At 39.1% G+C, this 27,594-nt stretch overlaps 1 protein-coding gene and 1 long non-coding RNA gene across 5 annotated transcripts; one reads left to right on the forward strand and one right to left on the reverse strand.

Annotated features, from left to right (window-relative positions):
* Nucleotides 1-1,143: 1,143 nt before the first annotated feature.
* Nucleotides 1,144-27,456, reverse strand: tagapb (T cell activation RhoGTPase activating protein b). Its single transcript, XM_051408837.1, has 14 exons — nucleotides 27,367-27,456; nucleotides 21,853-21,935; nucleotides 12,515-12,685; nucleotides 9,653-9,817; nucleotides 7,151-7,192; nucleotides 6,633-6,717; nucleotides 6,448-6,501; nucleotides 5,947-6,010; nucleotides 5,483-5,631; nucleotides 4,912-5,073; nucleotides 4,176-4,285; nucleotides 3,707-3,893; nucleotides 3,324-3,405; nucleotides 1,144-2,913 (listed from the first exon to the last, which is right to left on the reverse strand). Exons 1-14 carry the CDS (start codon nucleotides 27,439-27,441, stop codon nucleotides 1,817-1,819), a joined length of 2,526 nt encoding a protein of 841 aa, XP_051264797.1. The 5' UTR covers nucleotides 27,442-27,456; the 3' UTR covers nucleotides 1,144-1,816.
* On the forward strand, nucleotides 12,309-26,334 carry LOC127368244 (uncharacterized). 4 transcript variants are annotated; one of them, XR_007885605.1, is made up of 4 exons: nucleotides 12,309-12,712; nucleotides 16,836-18,301; nucleotides 18,587-18,718; nucleotides 19,484-26,334. It is a non-coding gene; the product is annotated as an uncharacterized LOC127368244 (long non-coding RNA). The 4 variants fall into 4 exon arrangements; XR_007885606.1 differs by having other exon boundaries at nucleotides 24,627-26,334; XR_007885604.1 differs by having other exon boundaries at nucleotides 12,318-12,712; nucleotides 16,836-17,086; nucleotides 18,181-18,301; nucleotides 18,587-26,334.
* Nucleotides 27,457-27,594: the final 138 nt, after the last annotated feature.

The following is a 27,594-nucleotide window of genomic DNA, read 5'->3' on the forward strand; positions in this document are numbered from 1 at the left end:
CAACAGATGCCACACAGATCAATAACACATATGAGCTGATGACTCAAGTTCACTTGTTGAGGTAGATGACTCTTTGCAGCACTTGCAGAGATCAACATGTAGCAGTTTTAAAATGTCATCCTCAAAACAGACCTCAGTGAATGCTGCTGCCTTGATGTTGTTTTCATACTAATGATTAAAATCATGTGAGATCCCCAGTTTACACTTTAATTTAAAGTTTGCAAATATGATGCATGAGGTTTGAGACACGATAAAAGCACAATGTGTACAAGACAGTACAAAGTTTAACGCAAGACCCTTGCAACAAATAGTTAAGGTTATGAAGCTTGCAATGTTTGAATTAGCTGACACTGCATTAGATATGTGCTAATCAAGCTTTCTGGTTGTTGTTTTTTTTAAACTTGTGGTGGTGTTGTGTTCCATTATATTGTGAGATCTTAATGTTTTCTGCTCCCCCTGTACATACAAATAGAGAGTATAGAGTTTAACAAATGCTTCTTAATAGCCATTATATGCTTCACAACTGTAGCCAGGCCTATTGTAATTTGTGATGTATTAGTATGTTGCTTCCTTGTGTCTACCCTGTGTAACTTCTTATTTAAGATGAGCATTATCAGAGCTAAATCAGGCTAAGTTTAAATCTCGTTGCAACTTTTGGGTGAATTAAGGTTGTTAAGGAAGGAAACAATGTGTTTAAAAACTTTAGAGAGGAAGGAAGAGGTGGCATCAGCTCATCATGTAGTCACAGACAAGAGGAACAGCAATTCAGAGAAAAACCAAATCCGCCCATGTGACCATGTCTGGTTTCCTTCTGTTTTAGCATATGTGCCAGAACATGCTGTTCTCTCAATGAAGGCAGTTTGCTTCTGTTATGCAACACATTTAGCAACGAGAAGTTGAGCCAAGCCAGTCACTCTCTGATTTGACTAAGAGCAATTCAGGACCCCAGCATCCATTTGTAACGGGAGCTTTCTGAAATGTCTCGTAGAAACACAACAAATTTAATTTACTGTTATTTTCTTTTCTTTCATTTTCTCATGTGGTCACCTAAAGCCATTGATGGTGGAATTGCATGACTCTGGAAGACCCATTATGATATCTCACTTTATTTACATTCTAGCAAACAAATAAACAAATCATAGATCATCATCAGAAAAGTGCTTTAATGTAGTGAAGGAAAAAGGCCATGCAAGGTGAAGAGGATTTACAAAAAGCCAAAACAAACACTTTGTGCTCAACTTGCTATACTGTACATAGGTCAACAGAAACTGTCAAACAAAACATAGAAAACAAACAAATCATAGCATATTTTATCCACAGTTAACTGTGTTTTCATAGCTTCATTGTGATAGACTGGATATCTATCATGATAATGACATATTTTATAAATGCCGTACTCTAAATAGTACTACTGAGAAAGTGCCTCCATAGAGGCGGCACATAGCTGATACTCATTCAAAGTGAAACAGTGAACCGTGAACAGATTGAACTTTATGTACATATACAAGCATTTCTCTAACACAGAGCTGCTCGGTGGGCAGAGCCTTTAAAATACTGTAGTCTCTCTTTGCTTAACCAACGAAAGAACAGTGAAAAGGGAAGGAGTAGGAGAGGAAGTGGCTACCATAATGAAGCCAAGCTCTTTTGCTTTTAAAACATAAATTCCAGCCATATTAGATTCTCTAAGTTACAAAGAGCCTGGCTAAAGCTTGCTATGCTGCTTGAAAACTGGTCCTTTGGCTTTGCCCACTGATATTTAACTCTGATAAATGTTTGTATATCTAAAATCCCATCTGTGGAAAAGTTCCAAAGTCAATCAGACGTAAGACTCCTTGCTGTAAGAAAACTCCTCAAACACAGGCTGGCTACATCTCCGTGACACAACCTCGTGATGACCTGCAGACACAGACTCAGACATAGCTCTCTGGCGGAAAGACTGCGGCCGCTCGACAACGTTGTACTGATCGACAGCACAGGTAGGTGGGAAGTCATAGTTTACAGAGGATGGACGGGACCTTCTCTCCAGCTCTTTGGCATCGTGTACAGTCATTGATCGATACTGTGGAGGAGGACACACGTTCTGCACTGCATGCTCGTATGGCGGAGGCCTGCAGGGCAGCCTGCTGTCCACATGTTTAAACACTTCAATGGCCGACAGAGGGCGCGGTTTCTGTAGAAGCTCGGCTGGTGGATCTGCTTCACTCTGAGAGTCCTCCTGGAGAGTTTCACAAGGAAAGGAGTTTTCCTTCTGAGAGTCTTTCTTCAGGCTGCTCCTGCTGAAAGTTACTAAGCTCCTGGTCCTCATTAGGACTTTACTGCCAACCCTCATAGACTGTGAACGCCTCTTCTCATCTGAAATCGGTTTGGCAATGTCCTGGTGAACCTTTGCAACTCCTGAAGGCTGGTTGGTGGTGTTTGCTCTCCTGGGGCAGGTTGGCGACCCCACAGGGGAACTGGCGAAAACAGACCCTTCCGACTGATTAGAGGCAGCGCTCTCGAGGGAAGAGCATGAGCAGTCCTTGCCTGTCATGTAAGGTAGCGGATCCATGTTGGAGCTGCTGATCAGTTTTGGAAAAGACAAAACCGGCCTCACTCCTCTGAGCAAGAAGGAGTCATCTGAGATCTGCTTCTTCAGAGGCTGCTCCTCAAAGTCCCTCCTCTCCATCGAGCAGTCTTCGTTGCTCCTGGCGTGGTTGCACAGGGTCTTGAGATGAGGTGAGAGGTGGATGATGGGCTCAGAGCAGCGACGGTTGAATGTTGGCTGCGACCTGAAGGATTCGGTGAAGCTGGGACTGAGGGAGGAAGATGAGTCACTCTCTCCATGTGTGGAGCTGGCACTCTCGCCCGCCTCTCCATCTCCATCTGGGTCGGTGCTGTCATACGCAGAGTCATGATGCTGAGAGGACAGTGAGTCTGCAGAGTGGGAAAAGACATGATTAGGATCTCTACATTTTACACTACTCAATACTGCAAATATGAATCAAATTTAGCTTGTAATTTAAAATGAATGGAGGAGGAGGTGGGGTCAGAAATGGGGAGGGTTGTGTATTAATTTATTTGTTCATTCATTTCTTTTTAGGAGAGCAAGGAATGTTAATGCCAAAAAAAAATTTTTATTTCATCCATTTCTTGCAGGACTTAAGGTAAATAAAAATGGAATAGATAGATCAAAATATCAAAAATATGCCTTTTCTGGGTGTCATGGATCAAAAAAAATGTTTTACCATGTGCAAGTTGGAAGTCAAACATAAGGCTCAGCCCCCTTAATACAAATACAGTCCCTAAACAAAGATAGTAAGATTTGAGATGATGTGTAAATGTACCTTCATCAGTATCCAGCAGATTTGGGATATTGTCTCCAAGGATCTCACAATGCTCAATCATGAACTGAGTTAGCTCTGTGACCTACAGCAAATTAGAAAAAGAAACATGATAAGAAAAATTATTCATTTTCAAAACCAAAGTTAGATTAGATAAAGAATTCTGAAAATCAAAGCTGGTGGATAAAATCCAGATACCGTACAATGCCTCATTTGGTCAAGCTAGTGTTTTTTTTTTGTTAGCATTTAACCAAACAAATGTCTAACAAGTCTTTGGTAACTTTAGCAACTTAAGTTATGAAACCTTTTGAGGTTTTCTGCACTGTGAACCGCAAAGCTTCAAAGCACCAAAAGTGAGAAAGTATATTCATAACGAGACTTTCTACCTTTTCAATCCTTTCCTTCTGCTCATCCAGCGGGGTGTCGTTCGCCTGCAGCAGCGTGGGGGCGATACACACCGCCAGGTTGTGGGCGTCCATCTTGTTGGTGTCAGCACTCTCGAGGATGTGATGGAGGACGCAGACTAGATGCTGCAGGAGGAGTTTGTTGGCCCCGGGAAGCGTGTCTACCACCCTGTCAGTGGGTAGCAAAAGGGAGAAAGAAGAAGAAAAAAGAGAACAGGAAGAAGACATTAGCTTGGCGCTCTTTTTTTTATTCAAAGTTTCTTCCCTTTTTTTAAACAGACTGAAAAAGAGAAGTGGTTTGTGTTCAGCCTACAGGCATTGGGAATGCTTTGCAACATCCACTCAAAATACCCTTTTCTTCATATAAATGTCATATATAAATAGAAGCTGATTGTCACAGTTGCATGTGCATGGAACTGCCTAAGCTCATAAGCTGGTATTGATTGCTTACTTTCTGATTTCCAGAGCTCTCTGTTGGGCGTCTTCATTGTCCAGAGCCGTCATCCAGTTGTCATAAAGTTCAGACACCAGCAGGCTGCCAGGAAGTTCCTTCAGAAAACTCTGCAACAAACAAGAGAGGGACTGGATGAGACACAGTACTTATAAATTCAAACGATCTGCTGTGACATGGTGTGAGGACAAAAATATCTTACAGGTATCAAAGAGGAACCTCATATTGTAGATGAATTAAATATTATTATATAGTAAGAGTGTATAGTGCTGTTATTAAGTACAAGTTTGAGTTATTTTAAACTAATATTTCCATTTTATGCTGCAAATTCTGTACTTTTTACTCCATTACAATGATATGACAGCTTTAACTGCTAGTTACTTTGCACATTTCACAAATGCAATGTTTGCATAATGACTAATATTGCTTTTGGTACTTTAAGTATACTGTACTGTGGTAGAGCAGCAGATGCTACAGTAGTAGAGTACAATGGCAGTAGTATAGCTGTGGTTGTGGTAGTAGTGGTAATGGTAACGTTTGAGCATCAGTTGTTATAGAAGTTTAATTCAATTCAATTAAAACCTTTATTTAAGTCTTCAGGATCATTTACAGTGATGTGAAGAAATGCAGAGTTAAAACAAATCATAATAACATAAAAATGTAGATGTAGAAATGCTAATGGTGCACCAAGTACCATAGAAGTGGTGCTTTATACATAATAAATATGGGAACGTACTTTGAGCAGCCCGACGAGCAGAAGGACCGGCTGACCCTCCAGGTCCACCTCCAGGCCGCTGTTGAGCTGCTCCCTGATGTCCCTCATGTTCTTGCTGTTGCACGGCTTCCGAAACACTCCCTCTGTGGACGGACCCTTCTTCCTTAGCAACACCAGCATCTCCTGGGGAAAGGACGGGGAGCAGAGGAGAGGTGAGGTTACATAGTAAAAAAAAACACCATCAAGCTGTTGAGTGATTTTTCAGCAGATAATAATAAACACGCAGCTCATGTGCTCACATGGTTTCCTGTCCTCATTAATACATTCTTAGAACTGCTGTCAAAGGTCAGCTCAGTAGGTGTTTATTCATTATTTGTGCTAGAATTAGATCTATTATAACAAGCTGTCTTTTATTACTCTTTAAAAAAAAAACAAAAAAAAACTTTAGGAACAAATAAATGAAACCAGATAGAAAAGAATAAAAAAGACAATTTATTCTGCTCATAAGTAGTTCAGTTCTTGTCAAAAAAAAACCCGGCTGGCAGGTGGAAGTGATGAGAGATCTGACATTTAAGATAGAAAGTCAACTTACTGCAACTGGTTTGGGGAGTGAGCAATCATCTGGGCATATCTTGCAGAGGGACTGTCCAAACAGCTGTGTCTTGGTGTCGGTATCCGATCGGCGTGCTTTGATGAAACTAGAGCCTTTTCTGAGCCTCCTCACCAGGCCCCACCTGGTTTCTGATGGAAGCAAATGAAATGTTTTATCCATCAGCTTACTCAAAATGTTATATCATATTTACAGATCTAAGCATGTATCTAATATGTCTATTCGTAGAAAATTAGAATTAGTGCAACAGAGCACAAACAAAAACCAGATGTGCAAGAGGAGTGCCAATGTGTAAAAACCTGTTTTCCTCACTTGCTCACCCTTATCAGTCACTTCCTTTTTCTGCCTCTGTGGTTGTTTTTTTTTTTTTTTTGGTCTCATTTCTCTACACATGGCACAAACTAATGAGCCCCTCCCAAAAAAAAACCTGCCATTTTCAAACTCACCATTGGGCTGCTTGTCATCTTGGTTATTCAAGTGCTTTGCTGGAGCAGCAATCTTTACATCGCCCTGGCAACAAAATAAAGAAAAGTGATATATTGATGAGTATGCAAGAGGAACAGGAGCATGCAACAGGAACAAAGGGCGGGTTTGTGTTTTCTCAGTTGCCCGGGACCACAACCCCCTCGCCCTTCATGCCTACTAACACGTGAATCAGTTAGAGTGAGAGTAATAATACTACAGTAGAATCAATCAGATCTTTTATTATTTATCAGCATCATATCAAGTATCAACATCTTTTTCATTTACTTTTAAACTGTGATTCACAACTGTATTGTTTTAGCAGCTACAGTATATGCATTTCAAACGCTGTGTATATCGGCAAATCTGTCTAATCAGACATCCTTTCAGCATGAGTAGGAAGGCGCAGGTGTCTTTCACAAACAGCTGTTTCGCTTGAATGTCTTTAATCTCAAGAAGGCAGTGAAAATGGGGATTTTACTTACATCAAGTGGAAACTCAATGAATTGTTCCATGCCACCTCCTGTTAGAGTTTTAGTCTGAAAGATGGTGAACAAAGAGACATCATTTAGTAAAAGCATTGTTTATATATATATATATATATATATATATATATATATATATTTGGTTTCTATTGGACATGCCAGAGTGGGCAGTAAGAGAGACTTACTGTGATGCTGCCACTCAACACCTTCATGAGGACGTCTGGAGGTGAAGAAGCACAACCAACCCTCGCTTTTGCGTCTTTAATTTTTCTGTGATGTGAAAAAGATACATATAACGCATTTACTCATAAATATACTCTTTGCACCCTCTGTCTTAGTATTCAAATTCAAGTTTTTGTGTATCAACCTAACAGTGGATCAATATAATGCAATGACGCCCATTTTTAGAGTGAGACAGTTAACACGGCTCTCCATTATTTAAAGATCTTATCCTGCTGTTATGCACACCACGTTATCTTAAACATTCATTATTAAAGCATATTTTTTCTAAATTCAACTGAAACTGATATCTATTGAAGCTGATAATTATGTACTCCACGCGGCACGATATCATCAACAGTGATCATATACAGTGCAGTGCTGTCAAACTCTTATCAACTATGAAACTTGAAAGGATATTTATGGCCATTTATTGATAACATGTACATGATTAAATGCTTAATCTGAGAATAATGTTTCTTACCTGTGAAGTGTATCTAACCAGCGTTCTTTCACCTCAGGCGAGCTGTGGGCAAAATAACAGCATGGTACGAGTTACTAATCCACAGAGAGAATCAAACAGGCCAAGCAGAAACAGTAGGCGGTCTGAGCCAAAGTGCGCAGCGACAGCCTCTTTTATGAACTCTGCTGGAAACTAACTCAGTCATGGGAACAGGAAGCAACGTCACGGCGGCCCCCAGCCAGACACCTTCCACTTCCTTATAGACTAGGTTTGCTGTGGTTTTGTGTCCATCAGTGGAAAGATGACGACGAAATAGATACGTGTGCCTACATTTGCACCTGCAGGGCTTCATCTCTTGTTAACCTGTGATACGCCATAGCCTCATTAACGCCAGGCAGCTTGTATGTGGCCATAGGTGTCAACAAGTGAGCACATGGTTTCTCGTAGGCTCCATGATCACCTCCATGTGAGTGAGAAGGAATGAAACTTTCACACACTGAATCATTACCAGAGCCAAATCAGTCCAATCAGAAATCTCATTTTCAAACAAAACAACTCAAAACCCACCCGGGGATTCATCATCTTGGAAGACAATAGCGAGTCAAAAACTGCTTTATGGTTTAATTAATTGTTTTGCGAGAAACGTGGGAGTCAATGAATAACACAAATGACTGTATTTCTCAACTGGTGCCATTTAGTGCCTTTGAAGAGGTGATCATGCTACTTACTGAGAGCAATGCCATTCCTTTTAGTCCATTACATTGCCTAGAAAAAGTATGAGACAGCGTTTCTCCTGTGCTTCATCTTTATTGTAACAGCCAGTATTTGCAGATAAAGCTGATGTTAATCCCCTGACATGGAGATTGGTTAACTGGCCAGCTCCGTGCTTCCTATTTTGCAATCCCTTGTGATGCTGCAGGCAGGACTTTCTCTTTGCTACTTCTCTTTTTTTCATAAAGGTCACAAATCATATGACCATTTACTACATGTGTGAACCATTCTGCGAACAGCCACAGATTTCAATAATCAAATGACAAAAAAGACGGTCAAACAGAAAGCATGTGTTTGTGTGTTTGTGTGAAAACCAGTTTGACCTCAAGACCTTATTAGCACTTATTAGCTTTCTTGCCAAGAGTTTGACGATCAATCAACAGCCAGTTCACATAGCACATAGACTGAAAAGGGAGAAACAGTCTGGCTTTGACCGAAGGAAACAAAATCTTCACCAGCAGCTGTACAGCTTACTCACACAAAATCTCGTTTGTTTAGTCTGTACAACATACTGACAGTAAGTGGCTGTGAATTTTACAGTCACTTCTACATCAACAGACTAAAAAAAGACTGCACACTGATCCGTGTTCTCGGTTTTTGTTTGTTGACAAGACGTGAAACCTAAGTCAACTGAACAGTACGCAGATCCCTTTGTTGAGTCTGTTCCTATAACATGTAGGTGCGTAGCTAAAGCTAGCAAACAAACAACATCAGGCTAATGTAAAAAAACAAACAAACAAACAAATAAATCACCCTGCAGACTTTTCTACCATATCAGTGCTTCATTTGTGGGCAAGCCCATAGTCAAAAGCTGTTTTTATATCCAGGCACCATCCACGTATTTGCCTGTTTTATTTTTGCCAACGTGTGTGTTGCAGAAAGTGTGGCACTTTATTTTGGTGCCCATGTAAACAAATTAGAACCACACTGCCCGCCTGAGTCACGTCTGCTTCACTAGAGAGTCAAGGTCTCACCTAGTCCTTCTGTGTGCCCCGGTCAAGGGGGTCTGTTCATAGTCATATTGACATTATACCATCAACATGTGCACCTTTCACTACAGTCACAGACATAGAAAAACTCAACACCTCCTGTATCTGTTTGAGATTAAAAGCTCTCTGGTGTTTCTGTTCACAAAATCAATTCACACGTTAACAATGTGTTGTATTTATCAAGGGCAAACTCAGTATAGATAGACAGGGCTGGAAGCAGCAGTAAACGCTCTCTGTGTGGTCACCAAAGGCGTGCGAGCTGCAGCAGTTCAGTGAGACACGCCGCTCAGGCACTGTGGACGAACCATTAGCTGGGACTTCCAAGATGGAAACGGATTATGCCTGTGCTATATTTAATAGGTGGGATTATCCGTCTATTTTCAAACACTGGTATGAAAATGATAACAGCCTTGCAGGTGGTGCAGCTCTGTTGTCACATTCTAGTCTTGCTGCATTTTATAAGAAACATTTTCTTTGCCATATCACGCAGCCCTACTGATAAACCATTTTATCAAAAATATAAACCCATTCCTGGGAGATAAAATCTCCTCTTTAGATCTTCAAGCAATTAAGGATTCCAGTTAAGAGCAGGATTAGGATGAAAGAGGAAAGATAACAATCAACCAGAGATCCTCATAGCCACATAATGAACGTGCTTGAGCGTGTCTATTCTGGCTTGCAAGCATAGCATGAATCAAAACACTTAACATGTTGTTTGTATCTGAGTCATTATCACACGTGTGAGTCATGTGTGTCCACTTACCGAAAACACACCAAACAAAAGGTGAGGGCCCAGGCCAAGACGAGGGTCACCCTGAGGTCAATATCACCCATCGATCCCTCCTCATCCTCAGATTCATCTTCAAAACCATAAAGCCAGATGTCCTCGAGGCTCACTCGGTGCTTCAGACGGTAGCTGGAATTCGACCTGTTGAAACAGAAGCAGAAAGAAAGTTAATAACCATATAAATAGTTTTCCATTTCAAACGGTACTTTTTTCAAGTTTGAAAAGCAGGTTTCAGTTCCATTTTTTTTATTGATTCCCTGTATGCTGTCTTCCCTATTTCTGAAAAAGCTGGATCTGAAGATAGAAATAAGAGGTGTAAATTAATGTAAGAGCTTGTTTTAAAACAATGTACAAACTTGAAAGGAAAATTGATTTCTGTACATAAGAACACAGCGAGGAACAATAGTCTGTGCTGCAACTGTGGAGAGAAAAGGATAAAGAGACAAAAATTGCTCTTTGATACTTTCGGCGGGCATTTCTTCAGGGCAGGGCAACACTATTCGCACTAAAAAGGTGTTCATTTTAACAGCTCTTCAATGTGTGAAAAGACTTAACAGTTGGACTTGTTTTTTACACCACAGGAATAATAAACTGAAGCCTGCTCTCAAGGTGACTAAACCCCTTCATAGACAACTCCATTGCGGTCGCCATTGAGAGAATTAATAGCTTTTGTAAATGGTTTCAAAAATAGTTTCCAAAAATGGTGACTAGTAAATGATGAGAGTGAAATCATTCTTTTCCCACTGCACCTCCATACAGCCACAACACTTCAGTTGTTTAACCGGCATTTGATTGTGACCCAGCTGACCGCTGCGTGTTTGCAGCAGAGGCCTGCTGACTGGATCCTGGAGTGCTTATAGATTGGTGGAGCATGGAGGGAAAGGAAGAGTCAGGAAGAGTCAGAAAGAGTTATCTTTTGGGATTCAAGAGGTGGTATGGTATAGACATAGAGAGAGGGAAGTGACACGCAACTGACCAGAGGTCATATATAGAAAGGCTGTGAGAAATAATCTACGGATTAACACCCTGGGGTCGTCATGGGGGAAAAGCAATTGAGGGCTTCCATTGACCCAAAGTTACGTTATATACACAGTCACCTCCAAGAGCCTCCATTTACACAGCAGAGTAAGAAAGGCTTTGTTATATCTTCCCAGCTTTCAACCAATGCTAGAATACTTCCAGGCCTTAAGTTTGTTACATAAGTCAACGTCTATGAGGTAATTAAACATAAAGTTATTTAGGAATACTGTCAGTTTACCATCAACACCAGCATAATGTCTAAGATAATGTCTAAGTAAAAGTATTTCTTTTTATACAAGGCAATTCTACAAGAAAAGGACACAAGCTTAGGTAATAATCACCACCTTGAAAGAATACTTCATACAACATTTTGGAAACTTGGACTTGGAGAAAGGACCGCTGGCTTCCAGAAAAGCTGACGCTAAACCGCCTCGCTGGCTGCTAAAGAAATGCTGAGGTTGGGTTTCAGAAGAGGTTGGAAATGTGGGAGACTAATCTGCATTGTTGGCATAAAGTGTCATGGAGCAGATGAAGTTGTGAGAAAGAGATAAATGATGAGATACCAGTCCATTCCAGGAAGTTGCTACAACAATTAACGCAAACTGAACGTGAATCCTGAGAGTCTTTACGCTAAGCTGACTGGCAGCTGGCTGTAGCTATTTCCTAAAAGGTTGAACTTTTCTTTAAAGGCAGTCATAATATTTGGTATTTGTGGTGTTTGTTCTCAAGCTGATTTGGACAGAAAATGGGTTTTTTAAGGCCCCTGGAGGTCTGGTTTGTAATCTAGACTTGGAAAAAGTACATAATATAACATCAAGACTATTTTTTCAGACTTCAGAAAGCTCCGTCGAGAGCCGCAGAAACAACAAAGCTGATTTCAAGTAGCTACTATCTCTGACTGATGATGAATTGAGCTTGATGAGTAAAATCGGCTGAATAGTACCACAAACAATCATCTTTAGAAGTCATGAATGCTCATACTGTGACGCTCCAAAGTCTATTTATGTTATTGTACTGTAGTTCCAGCTGTGCATACCTACTGGAACAGTGGGCAGGTTGTGGTTCAGAGATGAGTGTGATTGTCCTCCCACTCAAGAGCTACAAAACTTCCACCGGCTTTGACAAACAGCTCTAATGTGACTAAGTAGAGCCTCCAGTAAATACAGCAATTTACAAGTTGTTTACATCAGTTTTCTCTGTTTAATTATAAATGTGGAAAAGCAAGAGTGTCCCACAGGAACAAATAAAAGGGAGATTTTCACTAATAATAACAAAAAGACAAAGAAATAATTGGATGAATTTGATTTTAGATGTAAGATACAGTCACTTGTGAGACTAATGAACGAGCATTCAGAAGTGAAAGTACGTCCCTGACATGTAGTTAAAGACAACAACCAAACTTCAGCTGAAGATGTGTTGAAATTACTTTTAGAGAAATTTGTTCATTGTTGAGTTTTCTCCTCATGTGACTCCTCTGAAAGGGAACCACCAAGCTTTTTTTCTTCCAGTCAGAATGACTAGAGACAAACAGTTGTGAGTTTGGAGATTCCCCAACAGTCCAAGTAAGCGGTCCAAAAACACGTTTTGCTCTTACTTCCTCTTTCACTTATTACAACTTGACACATTTGTTTTCAGCTGAAAGGCACTGAAATACCATTCCTGCTGTATTTCCTGTGTTTGTTTTTTTTATTGTATGACAGTTGATTCAGTAATTCCCCAGTGGTCTTTTTCGTTTTTTTTTTTGCTCATTAGATTATCTTTACACTTAATAAAAAAAACTCTGGGGCCATGCTGTGTATTAATATCTACACTTCTTACTTGAGTTTAGCGAAGACAATGACATCGCTGAAGAGGAACAGGTGCCTGTCCTTGGTCTTTGAGCCCTCGGTGACCTGAACACACTCGTCCAGCAGCAGCTCTCCGTTCTCACTGGTGAGGCCGAGGACGAACGGACTCTGCTCCACGGAGACCCAGCAGGAAGCCTCCTCCCTGAGCGGGAGGACAACACAGAAAGAGGTGAGTGTCTAATTTTGGTATTTATGTTTCTTAAAGTGAAGGATTAAATGCTTTTTAACAGGTTTTCAACATTTTATAACCTCTTAGGGCCATAAAACGTTGTAAGAAACCACTGGATTGTTTTATTTATGCATTGTGACCAATAGTTACAAAAAAATTACAGTATATGGCTTTTAATGGAAACCAGTGATTCACAACATCCTAAAAGACTTGATTAACAAGTAGGATAAAGACCACAAAATGTTGGGGAAATGTTGTTGTTGTTATTTTTTCTTTCTTGACGAGAATTAAGTAAGGAATTGATACCACTCATATCTCTGAATGGTATAAGTGGTAAATATGAACCTGGAGCCAAACCTGTTTGACTCATTAGCTTAGGTTTGTATAAAGACCTTATATTATATATTATATACTGTCAATGATACAGACTGAGGGAGGGGAAAACAGCTAACCTGGCTCTTGTTGCACTCATTTTTACACCCTGTATGAATTAAACAAACTAGATATAATATGTTAATTAGTGAGATTTAGACACTCTGGTAGCTGATTTTTTTGTTTTTTAATGTTTCAGACTTCATGCTAAACTAAGTTAACAAGCACCAAGAGTAGAAAGAAGTTGTAGTTTTACAGTGGTTATGTGCCTTACCACTGGTGCTGGAGGGACAACAAGACTTTCAGTGTATTTCAGTGGCTCAGATTTAAAGCAAAGTATAATTTTAAATTAGAAGACCTAAGGCACCCATCGGTACCAACCATGTATTAGCTTGTTATGAAGGGGGCTAAATAACACTCCAAAGTTTAAATTAAGTTAAATTCTGGGGATGGAAAAACTGTCATGGCTATTTTCAAAGGGGTCCCTTGATCTCTGACCTCAAAATATTTAAATGAGAATGGGTACAATGGGTAGTCCTCCCTTTACTAACACATCCAGTTTACACTAATCTCATGCAGTTTTGGGCAAAAACCATGAAGTAAAAGCAGCATTGGAATTATTACATTGAGTGTGAATGGAAAGCTGAGACTCTTGTGCATTCAATGACCCCAACTGTATTAATGTGTGATGTTGTTCACACATAAAGACACACTAACTATACTGACACCGCCGATTGCCTACCATATTTTAAGTTCACTAGTACATCATCAAAACCGTCACCCCACTTTGAAACTCACACGAGCACCACTGCCCCTCAACCTAACCCTTGCTAAGCTATCGTTAACCATCTCCTGACTGCTTATTCTACAGAAATGAGAGTGGCAAAGATCTTCTCAGCTATCTCTGAGCAAGAAAGTGTACTTTATAAAATATCTAACTGTTCCTTTAAGGTACTGTATCTTTTGTCTAAACATTAGCAGCACAAAGGAAGTGGCTGAAAAAGCTGCCTGTCACAGCTGACACGTGACGTATGAGGGGGAGCTTTGTGGTGTAGTTTCACACCAGCTGTTTTTTACATGAATATTAACTATTACCTGAGAGGACTTTTTCATTCTATACATAGGCTATTTAACAGTATGGTAACATGTTGCATAAGAGTGCGTTATATATGCAGATATTTAAGAGCTGAATTAGTATTCGTGAAACGGCCTCAGAGCTTCCATAAAGTATTCATCCCAGCTTTAAGTGTCACCAAATTTGTCACTTTGCCATTATTCCAAGATATTTTGTTCTTAATTTCAACATCACACAAAAAAAGAGAGATTATAACTAATTTGAATTCAAAGCAACAATATCATGAGAGCTGAAAATTCACTGAACTGATTAGTGATTCCTTGTAACGTCTTTAATGCTAGGAGTCTATAATTTACGAAGTGTAAAACTCAGATTGTCTCATTGGAATAAACGTTCAAAATTCAAACAGTAAAACTGACTCAGTATTTAACAAAGATTAGACATAAGAATTCATATTTGTGTAGATAAAGATGGTTGTGTTTCTTCTTTCTTTCCCATTCAATCATCTCATGAACGCATTAGTTTTATTTTACAATCTGTTGGTCACCGGTCAATGCTTTAATCAATCACCAGTGCTTTCAAAGGGTAAACATATTAAGTTTCACACAATGATGTTGTTGTTTTTTAGACGTTTCTATCCTATTTCTTTGAAAAATACTGAAAATTGTAGCTCTTAGGAGCCTCTAGAAATATCTGAATCAAACAGGCATATTATTAATAGCTCTGTACTACCGTGGCAACAGGTCACAAGTACATATTGCTGTGTATTAAGAGTCAAAAAGGTTGTCATCTAGCCTGCTGGTTGTTTAATAATTAGTGTCCTGGTAGTGAAAACATTACTGAATGAAATCAGTACAAACAAACAGCTCTTAAACGAGCATCTGTGCTGTTGATGGAGTGAAACTGGAAACATCAGCAGTGATACTCAAGAGTCAGAAGTTGTTGCTGTTGTGCTTTTAATGGCTGACGGATCATATAAGATTAATGAAGAGTGACCTGAAGAAACCCACCGTTTGTTTTGTAAAATAAATATGATCTGATCCCACTGAGAGCGCGGAATCGTGTTTTAATTTGAAGGATACGTGTGCGAAGGGATTACCCTGACAGATCAATATCATATCAATAACCCGCTATCATTTCATTATATATCACAGAGGAGCAGTACACTGCTTTGTTTTAAGAGTCAGAAAGGTTGGGGACCACTAGGGCTGTCAGCAAATATTCTAAATTTGGATATATATTAATTATTATAGATAATATTATTATTATCATATAATTAGTGTGGACAGTGGTGGCCTATTGGTTAGAAAGGTTCAATTTGGTTCAATCCCTGGACTGGCAGGATAGATAATGGGTGGGGAAAGTGAAGCAGCTCCCTTATTACCAACACTGAGGCAACATAAGCAAGGCACCTAACACCTGACCGCTCCAGTGGAGCTGCTCAGACTGTGGTTATATTGAGCAGCTTCCTGGAGCTGCGAGGATGTGATCAGGACGTTCATGCAAAAGAGAGGCTTCCTCTCAGTGTCCCCTGAATAAATAAAGGTTTAAAAACCAATAATAATCTAAACAATTCGAGAAAAAAGCAGCACTGTCTGTTTCACGAGTTCTTGTGTGGGCTGGGCCGCTGCACTGAATGCCCTGTATGACGGACAGCAGTCACACAACGTCACTTTCAAGTGATTGAAAATGAAATGTAGGTCAATCTCAAACAAGCAAATATTCAACCGTGTGGTAATGATGGCAGAAAGTTCATGGCCCAACTCGACGTCAGAGGAAGCGATTTGCTCTCCAAGAAGCAAGACTTCTGCCAAATGTAATTACATGTAATAAATTATTAAATAAAATGTAACTGGGTTGTTCTAGAGCAGCAAACATACACCCTTCCAGCAGCACTCAACCGACAATGTTGTTATGTTATGTATTGACATAATGCGCATAAAAGATAATCAAAACCTATGTGATGTATTTTAGAATGAATAATAATAGTAGTCAGTCAGAGTTAGTGACTCAGAGAAAGTCTTTATAATGATGTTAATGCTAAAGGCACAATAGTCATGATTTTTGCATTCATTGCAATGATAATTTATAGTCTATTTAATAGTTATTAACATTTTATAACTTTTTAGTAGATACAACTAAAAAAAAAACAATGCAAAACCTCTTCTCAGTAAAAAAAAAGGTCAAAGTCATTGTAAGTTTTAATATACACAGCACTTATGAACGGACAACCTTTTTGTGTTCATCGTCGTTTCCATGGACGCAGTGAATAAACAAGACTACACAGACTGGATTTGTTTAAGCTACAGTACCGACATACAAACTTCCGGCAAATATTTGGCAACATGATAGTGTACATATTCAGAAAGGAATATACATTTGAACAGTTGGATTTTAAAAACATTTATTTACATAATACACATTTAGCTCTTTGTATTGGATGTTAAATATAGTCTGAAGAAACTCAAGAGAAGTGAAAAGTTTGGAATTTTGGAACGTAGAATATGTAGGAACCCTGACTTTCAGCTTGCTGGTTGTTTGGTAAAGTGTCCTAATGGTGAGAACATTATAAGCTACACTGCATCAAATCAGTGCAGACAAAGCCCTCAAATCTGCATCTACATCTGCATCTGCATCTGCGCTGTTTGCAACTCTGTTTGTTTCATCATCCTGCAGGTGTGAAAGTGGAAACACGAGCAATGATACTGTGCAAGAACTCAAAAGCCAGATGCTGTTGCTGTTGTGCTTTTAATGGCTGAATGACAGCAGCAAATTCATGAAGAGCAACCTGAAGAAACCCAGCGTTTGTTTGGTAAAACAAACATTATCTGATCCCACTGAGAGCGCGGAATCACATTTTAATTTGAAGAAAAATGTCAGAGCTGTCATCAGCTGCCCTAATGGATCAATATCAAGTCAATAACCCGGTATGATTTCATTTTAGGCATCACAGATGAGCACACGAGTATCGACTAACTTAAGCTTGTTTATTTGTTCAGCTGAAGTGAATAGGGAAGAAGTTCTTCCTGGAATTAAGTTTTGAACTGTGACTTTAAACAGTGGCTTTAGCTGCAGTTCTAGGTTTTTGTTGGGGGGATTACTTCTCATCTCACTTGATATTTAATAATAATCATAAAATAATCTCTAATAAAACAACTGACAATCAAGGTGTACACAAGAAGTAAGAGTTGTTTGTTCTAAATCATAATGAAACCAATTTTGGTCATCGCTCTTCCCACTGACTCTGAGTTCAGGGGCAGAAATTCAAATCATTGCAGCCGAGGTACTTTCCCTGTTACCCTTCTGGCCTACTAAAGATGACACATAAAATACTGGCAAATAAAACAGTGGGAGAACTATAACCTCCGCAACAGGTGATTATGTGTGAACGCAAACAACAGAACAACAGAAAACAATAATTAAAGTAGTTATGAGAGCTCATAAAGGCGAACCACAGCTACCTAACTGCTGTTACACGTTAAAGTAATGGTTCAACATATTGGAAAATACACTCATTCACTTTATTGTCAAATGTTAGATGAGAAGATCAATAGCTTTCCACTCGTGTATTTTTCCATCAGCAACAAGCTAGATGGTTAACGTTACCTTACCAGCTAGCCCCGCTCTGTTCAGAGCATTGACAGTCAATATATGTTAATGGTTTGTGTGTCTGGGACATAACCAACTGGTTGTTTTTACACTTTGGAAAGATCTTATTTAACTCTCTGCAAGAAAACAAATATGAAAAGTGTATATCTAAAAATATTACTTAATTAGAACTTTTCCTTGAATGTAGAATGATGTTATAATGACTATAATGTAAATTATTAATGAACACTGTGTTGTAAACGGTCTCAAAGAGGTTTTCACTGCACTAAGTTACATCATTCATATGAAAGTACCAATACTTTGTTACAGATATCAGATATCTGTACTTTCTACTTTCTCACAGGCTCGTTACTTTAGATTTAATGTATCTGAGGGTAATTATTGATTATTAGTTTTACTTTCCAAACATCAGGACAGACGTAACATGACGACGACAACATAAAAGGGACGTAAAAGATGAAACAGACGAGAGAGGCAGACTCAACCCTGTTTGAAGTTTCAGACTGAAAGAACCAGAAGAAGAGAAGTAAAGAGTACTTTGAGTGCATTTCAAAGCCTGTACTTTTTAACTTTTACTTGACTAAAGACATTAAATCTTCTATTTTTACCAGAGTCAGAGTTATTTGAAGATATGTGTACTTTTGACTATTTTTTATGTTGAGGTAATCTCTACGTCAGTGGCAGTCCCACTACAGTGAAACTGACACCCACTGAGCCCCCCCACCTTATGGAAATGCACAGAGTGTGTGCGTGAGAGATGTATGGGAGGAGGTGTGAGAGTGGGATGTGGCTGACATTTCTTTCTGTTGCTTTGATAGACCCGCCCACTGGAGACTCTGGTGGTCGCTGTGTGACGACTGCAACAACAACTTTGAAAGGTTGAAGGGTTAAACGTCAGATATTCAAGAGGAGGTGATGAAGAATCTGGCCAGACAAATGACAGACTGTAGGTGTGTAATGACATTATAGAGCTTTATTAGACTTTTGGAGAAAGGATTTACCTTTATATTTATTTATTCATTATAAATAAATTCATGATCAGACCACTAAACCATTGCTTAAGCATATAAATATTTCTCTCTCTCTCTCTATATATATATATATATATATATAGAAAGGTGCTGAGATCATGAGTCTGTGTTTCCTCCACTGCTGGCTATACATAATTTATTTAGTTATTCTGACTTTTCTGCTGTTTTATTATTTATTTTATTATTATTACTTGGAGATGGAGATTTAAAACTTTCTCGCCACTGCTCGGAAATCCGTTCTGATGCCAAAATGAATGTTTTACCTTTTTATTTATTGATTGCCCCACAATTACTCAATAGTAGTATAATGAATTTAATCAGCCAGTAAAAATACAGATTAAGTGGTTTGATTGTAGGTCAATTTAAGTCTCCAGACCTCCAGAGGAACTGACCTCTGTTCTCATCCTGAATGAAAAAACACAGAAAACTCATTGAAGGCAACTTTCTATAGTGACTGAGACTGCATATGATCACAAGGGGCCATAAAGTAAAATATATTGATTTAAATATGGTCTAGTTTCCAAAACAACATTGGGCTACTGTTTCAAAATGAAAGCATACATTATTAAGGGTCACTGGCAGAGCGTTACTTACTTATGTTTTGAATTTATGTAAATCAGCAGGTGAGGAGAGGTAACAGCTGACTGTCCATTCACTTCCCTGTCGTTTCCTGTCTGTCTGTAGATTTTCTACGGCGGGGCAATTGTAGCCCGGGAAAAGCAAGCAGGCCTGACACCCATTAGTTGTTTCATTGGACATTTCACAGTATTGTGCACACTGTCTGGCATAAGTATGACCCAGTTAGTGTTTGACTAATGTGTTTAATATAACTGACAAAAGTGCTACTAAATTTACAGCACAGTAACCTCTGAAGGGGTTCCCAACAAGGAGGTAGGACTTCCCGTGAGGTATAGAGCTAAATATAAAGGTAAAATGTAAAATTGTGCTGCTGCAACAGCTGAACATGTGTGTGTGAATGTAGCCCTGTGCCATACTGCTTTCATGTATAGTTTGATACTGAATGTAGATATAGGATCTGTTATCGTTGTGTAATACTGAGGGTAACAGGTAAGTAAATCTCCTTTATCTAACGACCAAATACAGTCTGAAAAGGTCAACTTTCCCATAGTAGAGGAACTGAAAAAGAAGACGGCTCAATCACAACCAAACAGACTGGCCCTCAGAACCCAGAGTAGGTGTGAGTGAGGTTTAAAGAGTTTGAGCTAGTTGCCGTTTCAAAACCCCACTCTGTAAATCCCCCACAGGGACATCTGTGTCTGTGGCCGGCACACAGCAGGCTGATATCGCAACACTGTTCAACACGTGGTCGCATCATAGTGGAAATAGTTTTCTCTTTCTTTATTCTGTACAACGACTGCTCCTCTGTGATGAGATGATTCAAGTTTGTGTTTATATGTGCTGCCACCTGTAGGTTGGAGGCTGCAGTAAATAGGAGATAAGAACCTGAAGGTTTTACATTAAAATGTTATTTGATATAATCTAATTTGTTAATAAGTAGTAAAAGTAGTGACTTCATGAATATGTAACCCTGAATTGTTGATGGAGAGCATTTCTTCTGTCTCTCTAAAATGTGTCCTTTCTTTGAATCTGGGCTGCAACTAATGATTATTTTCATTCTTAATTATTCTGTTAATTATTTCCGCAATTCCTGGATTAATTGTTAGGTAAATAAAATGTCAGGAAATAGTGAAAAGTGGCCGTTACGATCTCTTTAAGCCTGAGGTGACGTCTTCAAATGTCTTGTTTTCTCCAGCAAAACAGTTCAAAGATGTTCAACTTACTATAACTTAACACACAGAAAGACAACCGATGATCACAGTTTAGAAGCTGCAACCAGTCGTTGATGGTTACCTAAATAATAAACTGATTGTGTTAATACCCCTAACCCTGTGTACTCCTAACCCTGTGTATCCCTAATCCTGTGTACCCCTAACCCTGTGTACCCCTAACCCTGTGTATCCCTAACCCTGTGTACCCCTAACCTTGTATACCTCTAACCCTGTGTATCCCTAACATTTAATGTTTGTGAACCTTATATCTGATCAAAGAATAAGTAAACAAGCACCCAATGCAACTTTCAGTACTTGTCAATTGTTGTTTTAAGTGAACATATAGTTGTGAAAGATTTAAACAATGCCCGACCGTCATTGTATATATCATATTATATTTTTATGTTCCTTATATTGTACTTTTCATTCCACCTGATCTTCGTAACTTACTGTCAAATACTTCACCACATCGGGACAAAAAGAAACACAAAATTCATCATAACAGACAAAAAAACCCACTGTAAGCACCTGTTTTCTTATTTTGACATTTACTACGTGCGTCAACACCTACTGCGGGTTAAAGCTGTCAGGTAATCAGGTTCACAGGTTAGCAGCAGTTGTGGTGACAGCTGCATACACAAGGTGAAACAACATGCAGCCACGAGGGTAAATTGTTGTTTATGTTACATCACTGACATTGCGTCATCTCGGGGACACTTTGACCTTTCTGATGTTTCCTTCCAAAGCTCAAAAATCTGGTTTCACTTGAGACTTTTTTTCAAAATAATTGAATGCTCTTTATAATCTTATTTCATGTTTCCTCCCTCTCTCTTCTGTTTTGCTGCCTTCACTTCTTGTCTTCATCCCTCGTGTCACGTGTTTGTTTGTGTTGACTGCAGTGTTGTTTTATGGAAATTAATCGGTTCTGTTCTAATAAAGTTATCGAAGTTAGTTATTGTTAGGCACTGGCCTCACGTCAGATCGATCAATAAACTAATCCCTGACAAAAATCTGACATATAGGCGGCAGTCCAAATTGCTTCAGGAAATAAGATGTGAGTGGGGAAAAAAAACACTTTTCCACCCTCACAACTACTGATGAGATACCCAAACAATTCCCAATAAACTGCTCAGTCGTCAACAGCAGACAATTGGAAAATATGGACACTCTCTGATAGGACTGTATGAATAAGGAATTACAGAAAATTGACGTATGTTCACAAAATGGATGGAAAAAAGGGTTTAAAACAAAGGATGTACACACCTGATTGGAGACCATGTCCCCAACGCCTTCCCAAAGACCAGTGATGGAGCAGAGCGCCGCCTATGAGCCAAGTGTCTGAGGTGCTGTAAGAAAACAGAAGTGAAAACAATATATATTTATAACCCCTTTCATTTATTTATTGATTGTTCAACGTGTGTCATTTTATGTTTTAAACCACGCAACATACCACGCTGTCATTTTCACACTTGCTTTCATACTTTGTATTAGTTGTAAATTAGCAGCTGTGATGTGTGTGGAGCAACTACAGCATCCCAAAACCTGTCAGACTCTGATTATGTAGCATCTGTTTGTCAAACATCTGTCAACACTATACAATACACTGCCCAGCACTACTAGTACTGTACAGTTCACATACATATTTAGATATACATATATAGATTTTTTTGTTAACGATATAAATATATTGTTCTGTGCAATTATTTATTTTTACACCATGCCACTACCTCCAGCTGTAACCTGTGCAACCTTTCATATCAATCACATCTGTAGTAGTTATTGACTCTTATTCTTATTTTTTTTATCATATCTTGTTTATTATTTTTTAGTTAATGTGTACTTTTCTAATCTGTTGTATCTGGAGCTGCTGTATCAAGTGAATTTCTCCAGTGTGGCATTAATAATCTTATCTTATGATACTTTTAAAGGTGTATAATTTCACAGTACACATAAGGCTCCATGAAGCCTCACACTGACACCAATCTAACGCAGCTGGTTTTTCCAGACCACAAACATTGTTTGAAGACTCGAATTAGGACATAATGGGAAAAAAATAATGAAGGACTTCTATTACTATTATTATTATTGTGTATGCACAGAACTGCATTCTTATTGTTTTGGTCCTCAGATCCTTACAACCCAGGTTTACGCTATCAATGAAGGGCCTCTTTACCTCCAGCACGGTGCACGGTCTTTTTAAAGACCCTTTGTGTGTTGTTTGTCTAAGTAATGGGAGCAGCAAATGAAGAGGGGTTTCAATCAGGGGGGAACCAACAACAACAGTGCAGATGGTTTACTGTGATGTTCCCATCAGACTCACTCTAACAAAGACACAATTAACAGTGTGACTGAGGCCTGTTTGAGTTATTTTTGAACAGCAAAGATGAGTAAATATTCAAAAATAGAAGGAACCACCAGTGGAGCTAAATATGAGTTAAAATACGATTAAAACCCTTCCTTAAAATACCAAAACCCTCAGACTGAAATTAGTCACTACAGCGTCTTCAAAAGCAAAATTCCCCCTTTAAAAATAGTTCGTAGAGGAGGCACCCTGAGCATCTGGACATAGTTTGATTGCAGAGGGAAACTAAAGACGCTGTCGGTGGTGGATGTGCACTACAGCCATAACAGATAATGAGGTTTTAGAAGTCAGAAAAAATAGATCCCGGCGTCGGCTCGCTTCATTTACAGAAACAGATTGCCTGTGAGGACAGACGGGACACCATCACGGGAAAGATCTTGCTGAAGCCACTCGCCCGTAACAGCAACATACTGTCCAACCAGCCTGAGATTATGAATGCCTCAATGTGCATCTGCTCTTGATCACTTATCTATGAACTCGCCTCATCTATTAGTGATTGACAGCAGATTACGTGTTGCCTAGCAGCAACAGCAAGGTCTTCAAACTGCAAAATATTTTTAAAAAAAGCTTTTCTTCGATCAGACCTTTAGATAGAGCCGTATATCAAATAGAAATTTAATTAAGGCTTACATCCACTCTGAAAGTAGTGTGAAAATGGTTGAGAGCTCTGTTCTAGGTCTGTCCTTGGTTATTTGAAGGTTTATATGTGAGAGCACAAAATAGTCGTATGGACCCACTTGATGTTTCTGGGTTCGAACAGATTCTAATTTGACAACAATATCATATTTAATGTGTGTTTAATTACAGGTTTGTTGCCTTTTGTTATTTATACCAAAGCTCTTTCTTGCAAGGTGAATAAATAAATTAGTTTTGATAAGAATTTCTTAATTAAGACTTCTGATCATATGATAGCAGCCAAACGTTTGATCATTCAGCAGGTAAAAGTTAAGTCATACAACATGTACAATAAAACACATTAAAACATATTTTTTTCCAGCTTTTTGCAGCTGAAGATAAGACAGGGAGGAGAAAGAGAGAAAGAGAGAGGACAACATGCAGCAAAAGACCACAGAAATCAAACCAAGTCCACTACGGTACATGGGACGCTATACGTTTAGCAGGTTCCCCATCTGAGTTTATTGTGTAGCTTGCCAACATTTGATAATTAACACTCAACACAAAGCACAGCCGAGGCCGATGGGAATGTCCTGAGTTTGGAAGGTAGTTCATAAACAAAAGTATTGTTAGTAAGTTAAAAGTTTGACCTGATGATGGTGATACATGAAAAGTCACGTGAGTTATAACAGTTCATCCTGAGTGGGACATGAATGTGCCAAAATATATGGAAATCCATCTAATAATTGTTTAGATATTTCAGTCTGGGCTGCACAGCTCGCACTGGCTGAACCCAGCTTTTTCTTTTATCACTGCTAACCTTTATTAATGTTCCCAGCAGGAACAGTCCTACATACACACATTAACTGTTTTGTCAATTTGGGTGAGAGACAACAAACAGATTCTCCGTCTTGTTGTGGCTGCTCTCGTGCTCTAATTGCTGGACAAACTGAGAAACTGGGCTCAGCAGAATCGAACACAAAGAGAAAAACAGCGAAACAAAACAAACAAAAGCAGGAACACTACACAAAGCATCTCATTCTGGCCCCTGTCTCTGCAGTCGCTTCCACGCTGGCACACAAAGTCTACTGACTCGTGATGGTCCAGGACCGGGACACAAAGGACCAGGTTGATCTATCAGTCCAGGATACAGGTGCTTCACTGTCAATTACAGAATGGGTGTGTATATTCAGTACCAGTACGCTGTTGATATAAAGGTCAGTTTATTCTGTCATGTAGTTTTCTCTGTCCTGTGTGACAACAAAGTTTAAAGCAGCAACAAGAAACTTTCATTTTGTGTTGATTGTGGCGCCCCCTGTGGACAGAAACGGTAGTGTTTCCACTGTATGTCATGTGGAGGTATCAGTATTAAACTGAGACTGTTTCATAACCAGTCAAAATCTCTTTTTTTAGTGGTTTTCACAGAATGAATGTGTAAGTATGTTCACTATCTTCCATGTTTGATATACTGATACTGAATTTCATTCACTGTATCCACCAACTCTTGAGGGAAAATATCAGACTCTTGATAAATGTTTCATTATAGCCATCAGCTAGTTGCTTATTGTCTGCAGAGACTCTCTCTCTGTACATCTGATGGGACTGCAGCGTCGGGTGATAATTCTCTGTGGGACGTCACTACGAGCAACAGCTTTCACATTACACAGTGATTTCAGCTATTGTTACTGAAAATATTGATGGTAGCAGCTTTAATGCAGCGGGATGTGCATTAAAACCTCATTAACACTTGACAAAAAACATTAGTTGATTTTTAAAAGCCTAATTACCAAACAAGTCTTCATAACTAGTGAATAGGTTATTTGTCAATGCCTGGTTTCCACAATAACCCAGTGGGCACCAATTAACTGGGTGATTGTTTGTCAGAACAAAACTGCCAATATAACCATTAAGAAAAGGGATACACATGACAGTTTTCTGCCCTGCTATCCGTCTGGTTAATGTTGGGTTAGGTTAGACTGAAACTACTTGATGGGAGACGTGGTTTCCGTCCTCACTCACTTCCAGGTCCATAATTATAAATTCAGGCATGTGTTTCCTGTATCAGAGCTAACTGGCTCCAAGACATTTAGAGGTCACAGTTCACCAGCATCACTCTTGCAAAGTGTTCAAATTTTTTTTATTATTATTACCCATATCATAACATAAGTGGAATAAATACTGTCCAAGGTGGTGATACGTTTGTATTTGTCAAAGATACGGGCAGCATGCAGATTATAGACTGGTTATTTGACTGATTTTATTTTTATATGATATTATATGAAGATCCATAAACCTATATATCATTGGATCTTTACAGATAGCCGGTGGATCTAGAGAAATATTCATCGAGTGACAACAGGGTGGCAGAAATATATGCTGATTTAATCACAAGAAATATCAAAATTTGCCTGGAATTATTATTTCTGGCACATTAGTAAGTAACTGAATAGAAACACATCGACCTTTGCTGTATATACTGTATATAGTGTCATATTTACCTGTCTCATGTACATAAAGAAACCTGCACGTAAATATTTATTTCAGCATCCTTTGCACTATTGTCTACTGTCTACAAATGTTATTATTTTTGTTTGTTATATATGAATAACTGTACATAGTAGTTTATGTCTATTTTGTTCTGTTTATTTATGCTTAGTCTGTGTTTGTACATTGAGAACAACATAAAACCGAATCACATTCCTTGTATGTGTGCACCTACCTGGTCAATAAAAGTGATTCTGATAGCTAAAGGTGGCATTAGAAATAAATGAATTGTTTTATTAAATCTTCACACACTTTTCCAAATAGGACTTTTCTCATTGAACCTAAGTCAGTCACTTAAAAACTGTTTTTCAACCATTTTTTGGTTTTTTTAATCTAAATTGAAGTGTTCAATTTGACAGCATTTGACACCACATTATGGTGGCCAGTCATGTTTTAGGCACCTATCTAGATCCACTGCTGACTATGTGTCTGTTTCCCATTCAGATAGTGTTTTGCATGGCGTAGCGGTTTCGGCTTAGGTTAAGGTTAATCACAGAGATAGCTTTTTGGGGCCAGGGCAAAGGGGAAACACAGATCAATGGGAAACAGACTTTTTACACAACAGGAAATCACATGGATATTTCTGGGTGCTGACTGTTGGCAGTGGACAGGAGGCTATAATACGACACCTTAACGCTACTTCAGCCGTTGCTCTTAAGAAAGGAGAGGCATTATTTGAACAACCCGCAAGAGGTTGCTTGACAGGAAAACACACACACACACACACACACACGTGTAATTCAAGGTGTTTGAAATAACAACCGCAGTTGTTTCCTAGTGAGGACAGACTCCAATTACAAGCCAGTAAATTGAACATTGAAAAACAGGATTTCCAGTTACTCAGGTGGAAATTGATATTTAAAAGTCTTCCACTGGTATTTCTATCTAACCATCACTGAAAGCTCAACACCTCCAAATACTTTTTCCCCTCCCTCTTAACTTAACTGAACTCATTATGACACTAGGCTTTGTTTCCTGTCACCTGATTAGAACAAAGTAGCAGTAAAAGTACACAAGGATGTAGTCAATCTGTTCGTTGACTGGTGAAAGGTTTCGTCGTCCAGGATGTTTGCTGACTTTTTCTTCATCCGTCTTATGTAACAGCCTCAAATCTCTCTCCCTTTGACACACAGCAGCACAGATTCATGAGTCTGGAACAATTTAAATAGCAGCGTCTCACACTGACTCACACTCAGCGGTCATCACCAACAGGATCTTTTTCCTCTTTGGCTTTTGGATGGCGGATCAATACTCACGGGGCGTAGAGAGGTTGCAGCATCATCATAGCTTCCTCTCCTCATTGCTGCAGTTCCATAACCTGGAGAGTCCATGTCTCCGAGCAAGCCCCCCTGCTGTCCTGTACTGTAGTTTGTGTTGTCGGTTTTCGCTCAAGAGAAAGTAGAGATAAGTAAGTAGTCTGCGATCCAGTTTGAGGGGCTCTGCTGCGAACGAATGACGAATGACGCCTCTTGTCCTGCAGAACA

The sequence above is a fragment of the Dicentrarchus labrax genome, unplaced genomic scaffold (assembly GCF_905237075.1).
Source record: "Dicentrarchus labrax unplaced genomic scaffold, dlabrax2021, whole genome shotgun sequence".
NCBI classification, from domain to species: Eukaryota; Metazoa; Chordata; class Actinopteri; family Moronidae; genus Dicentrarchus; species Dicentrarchus labrax.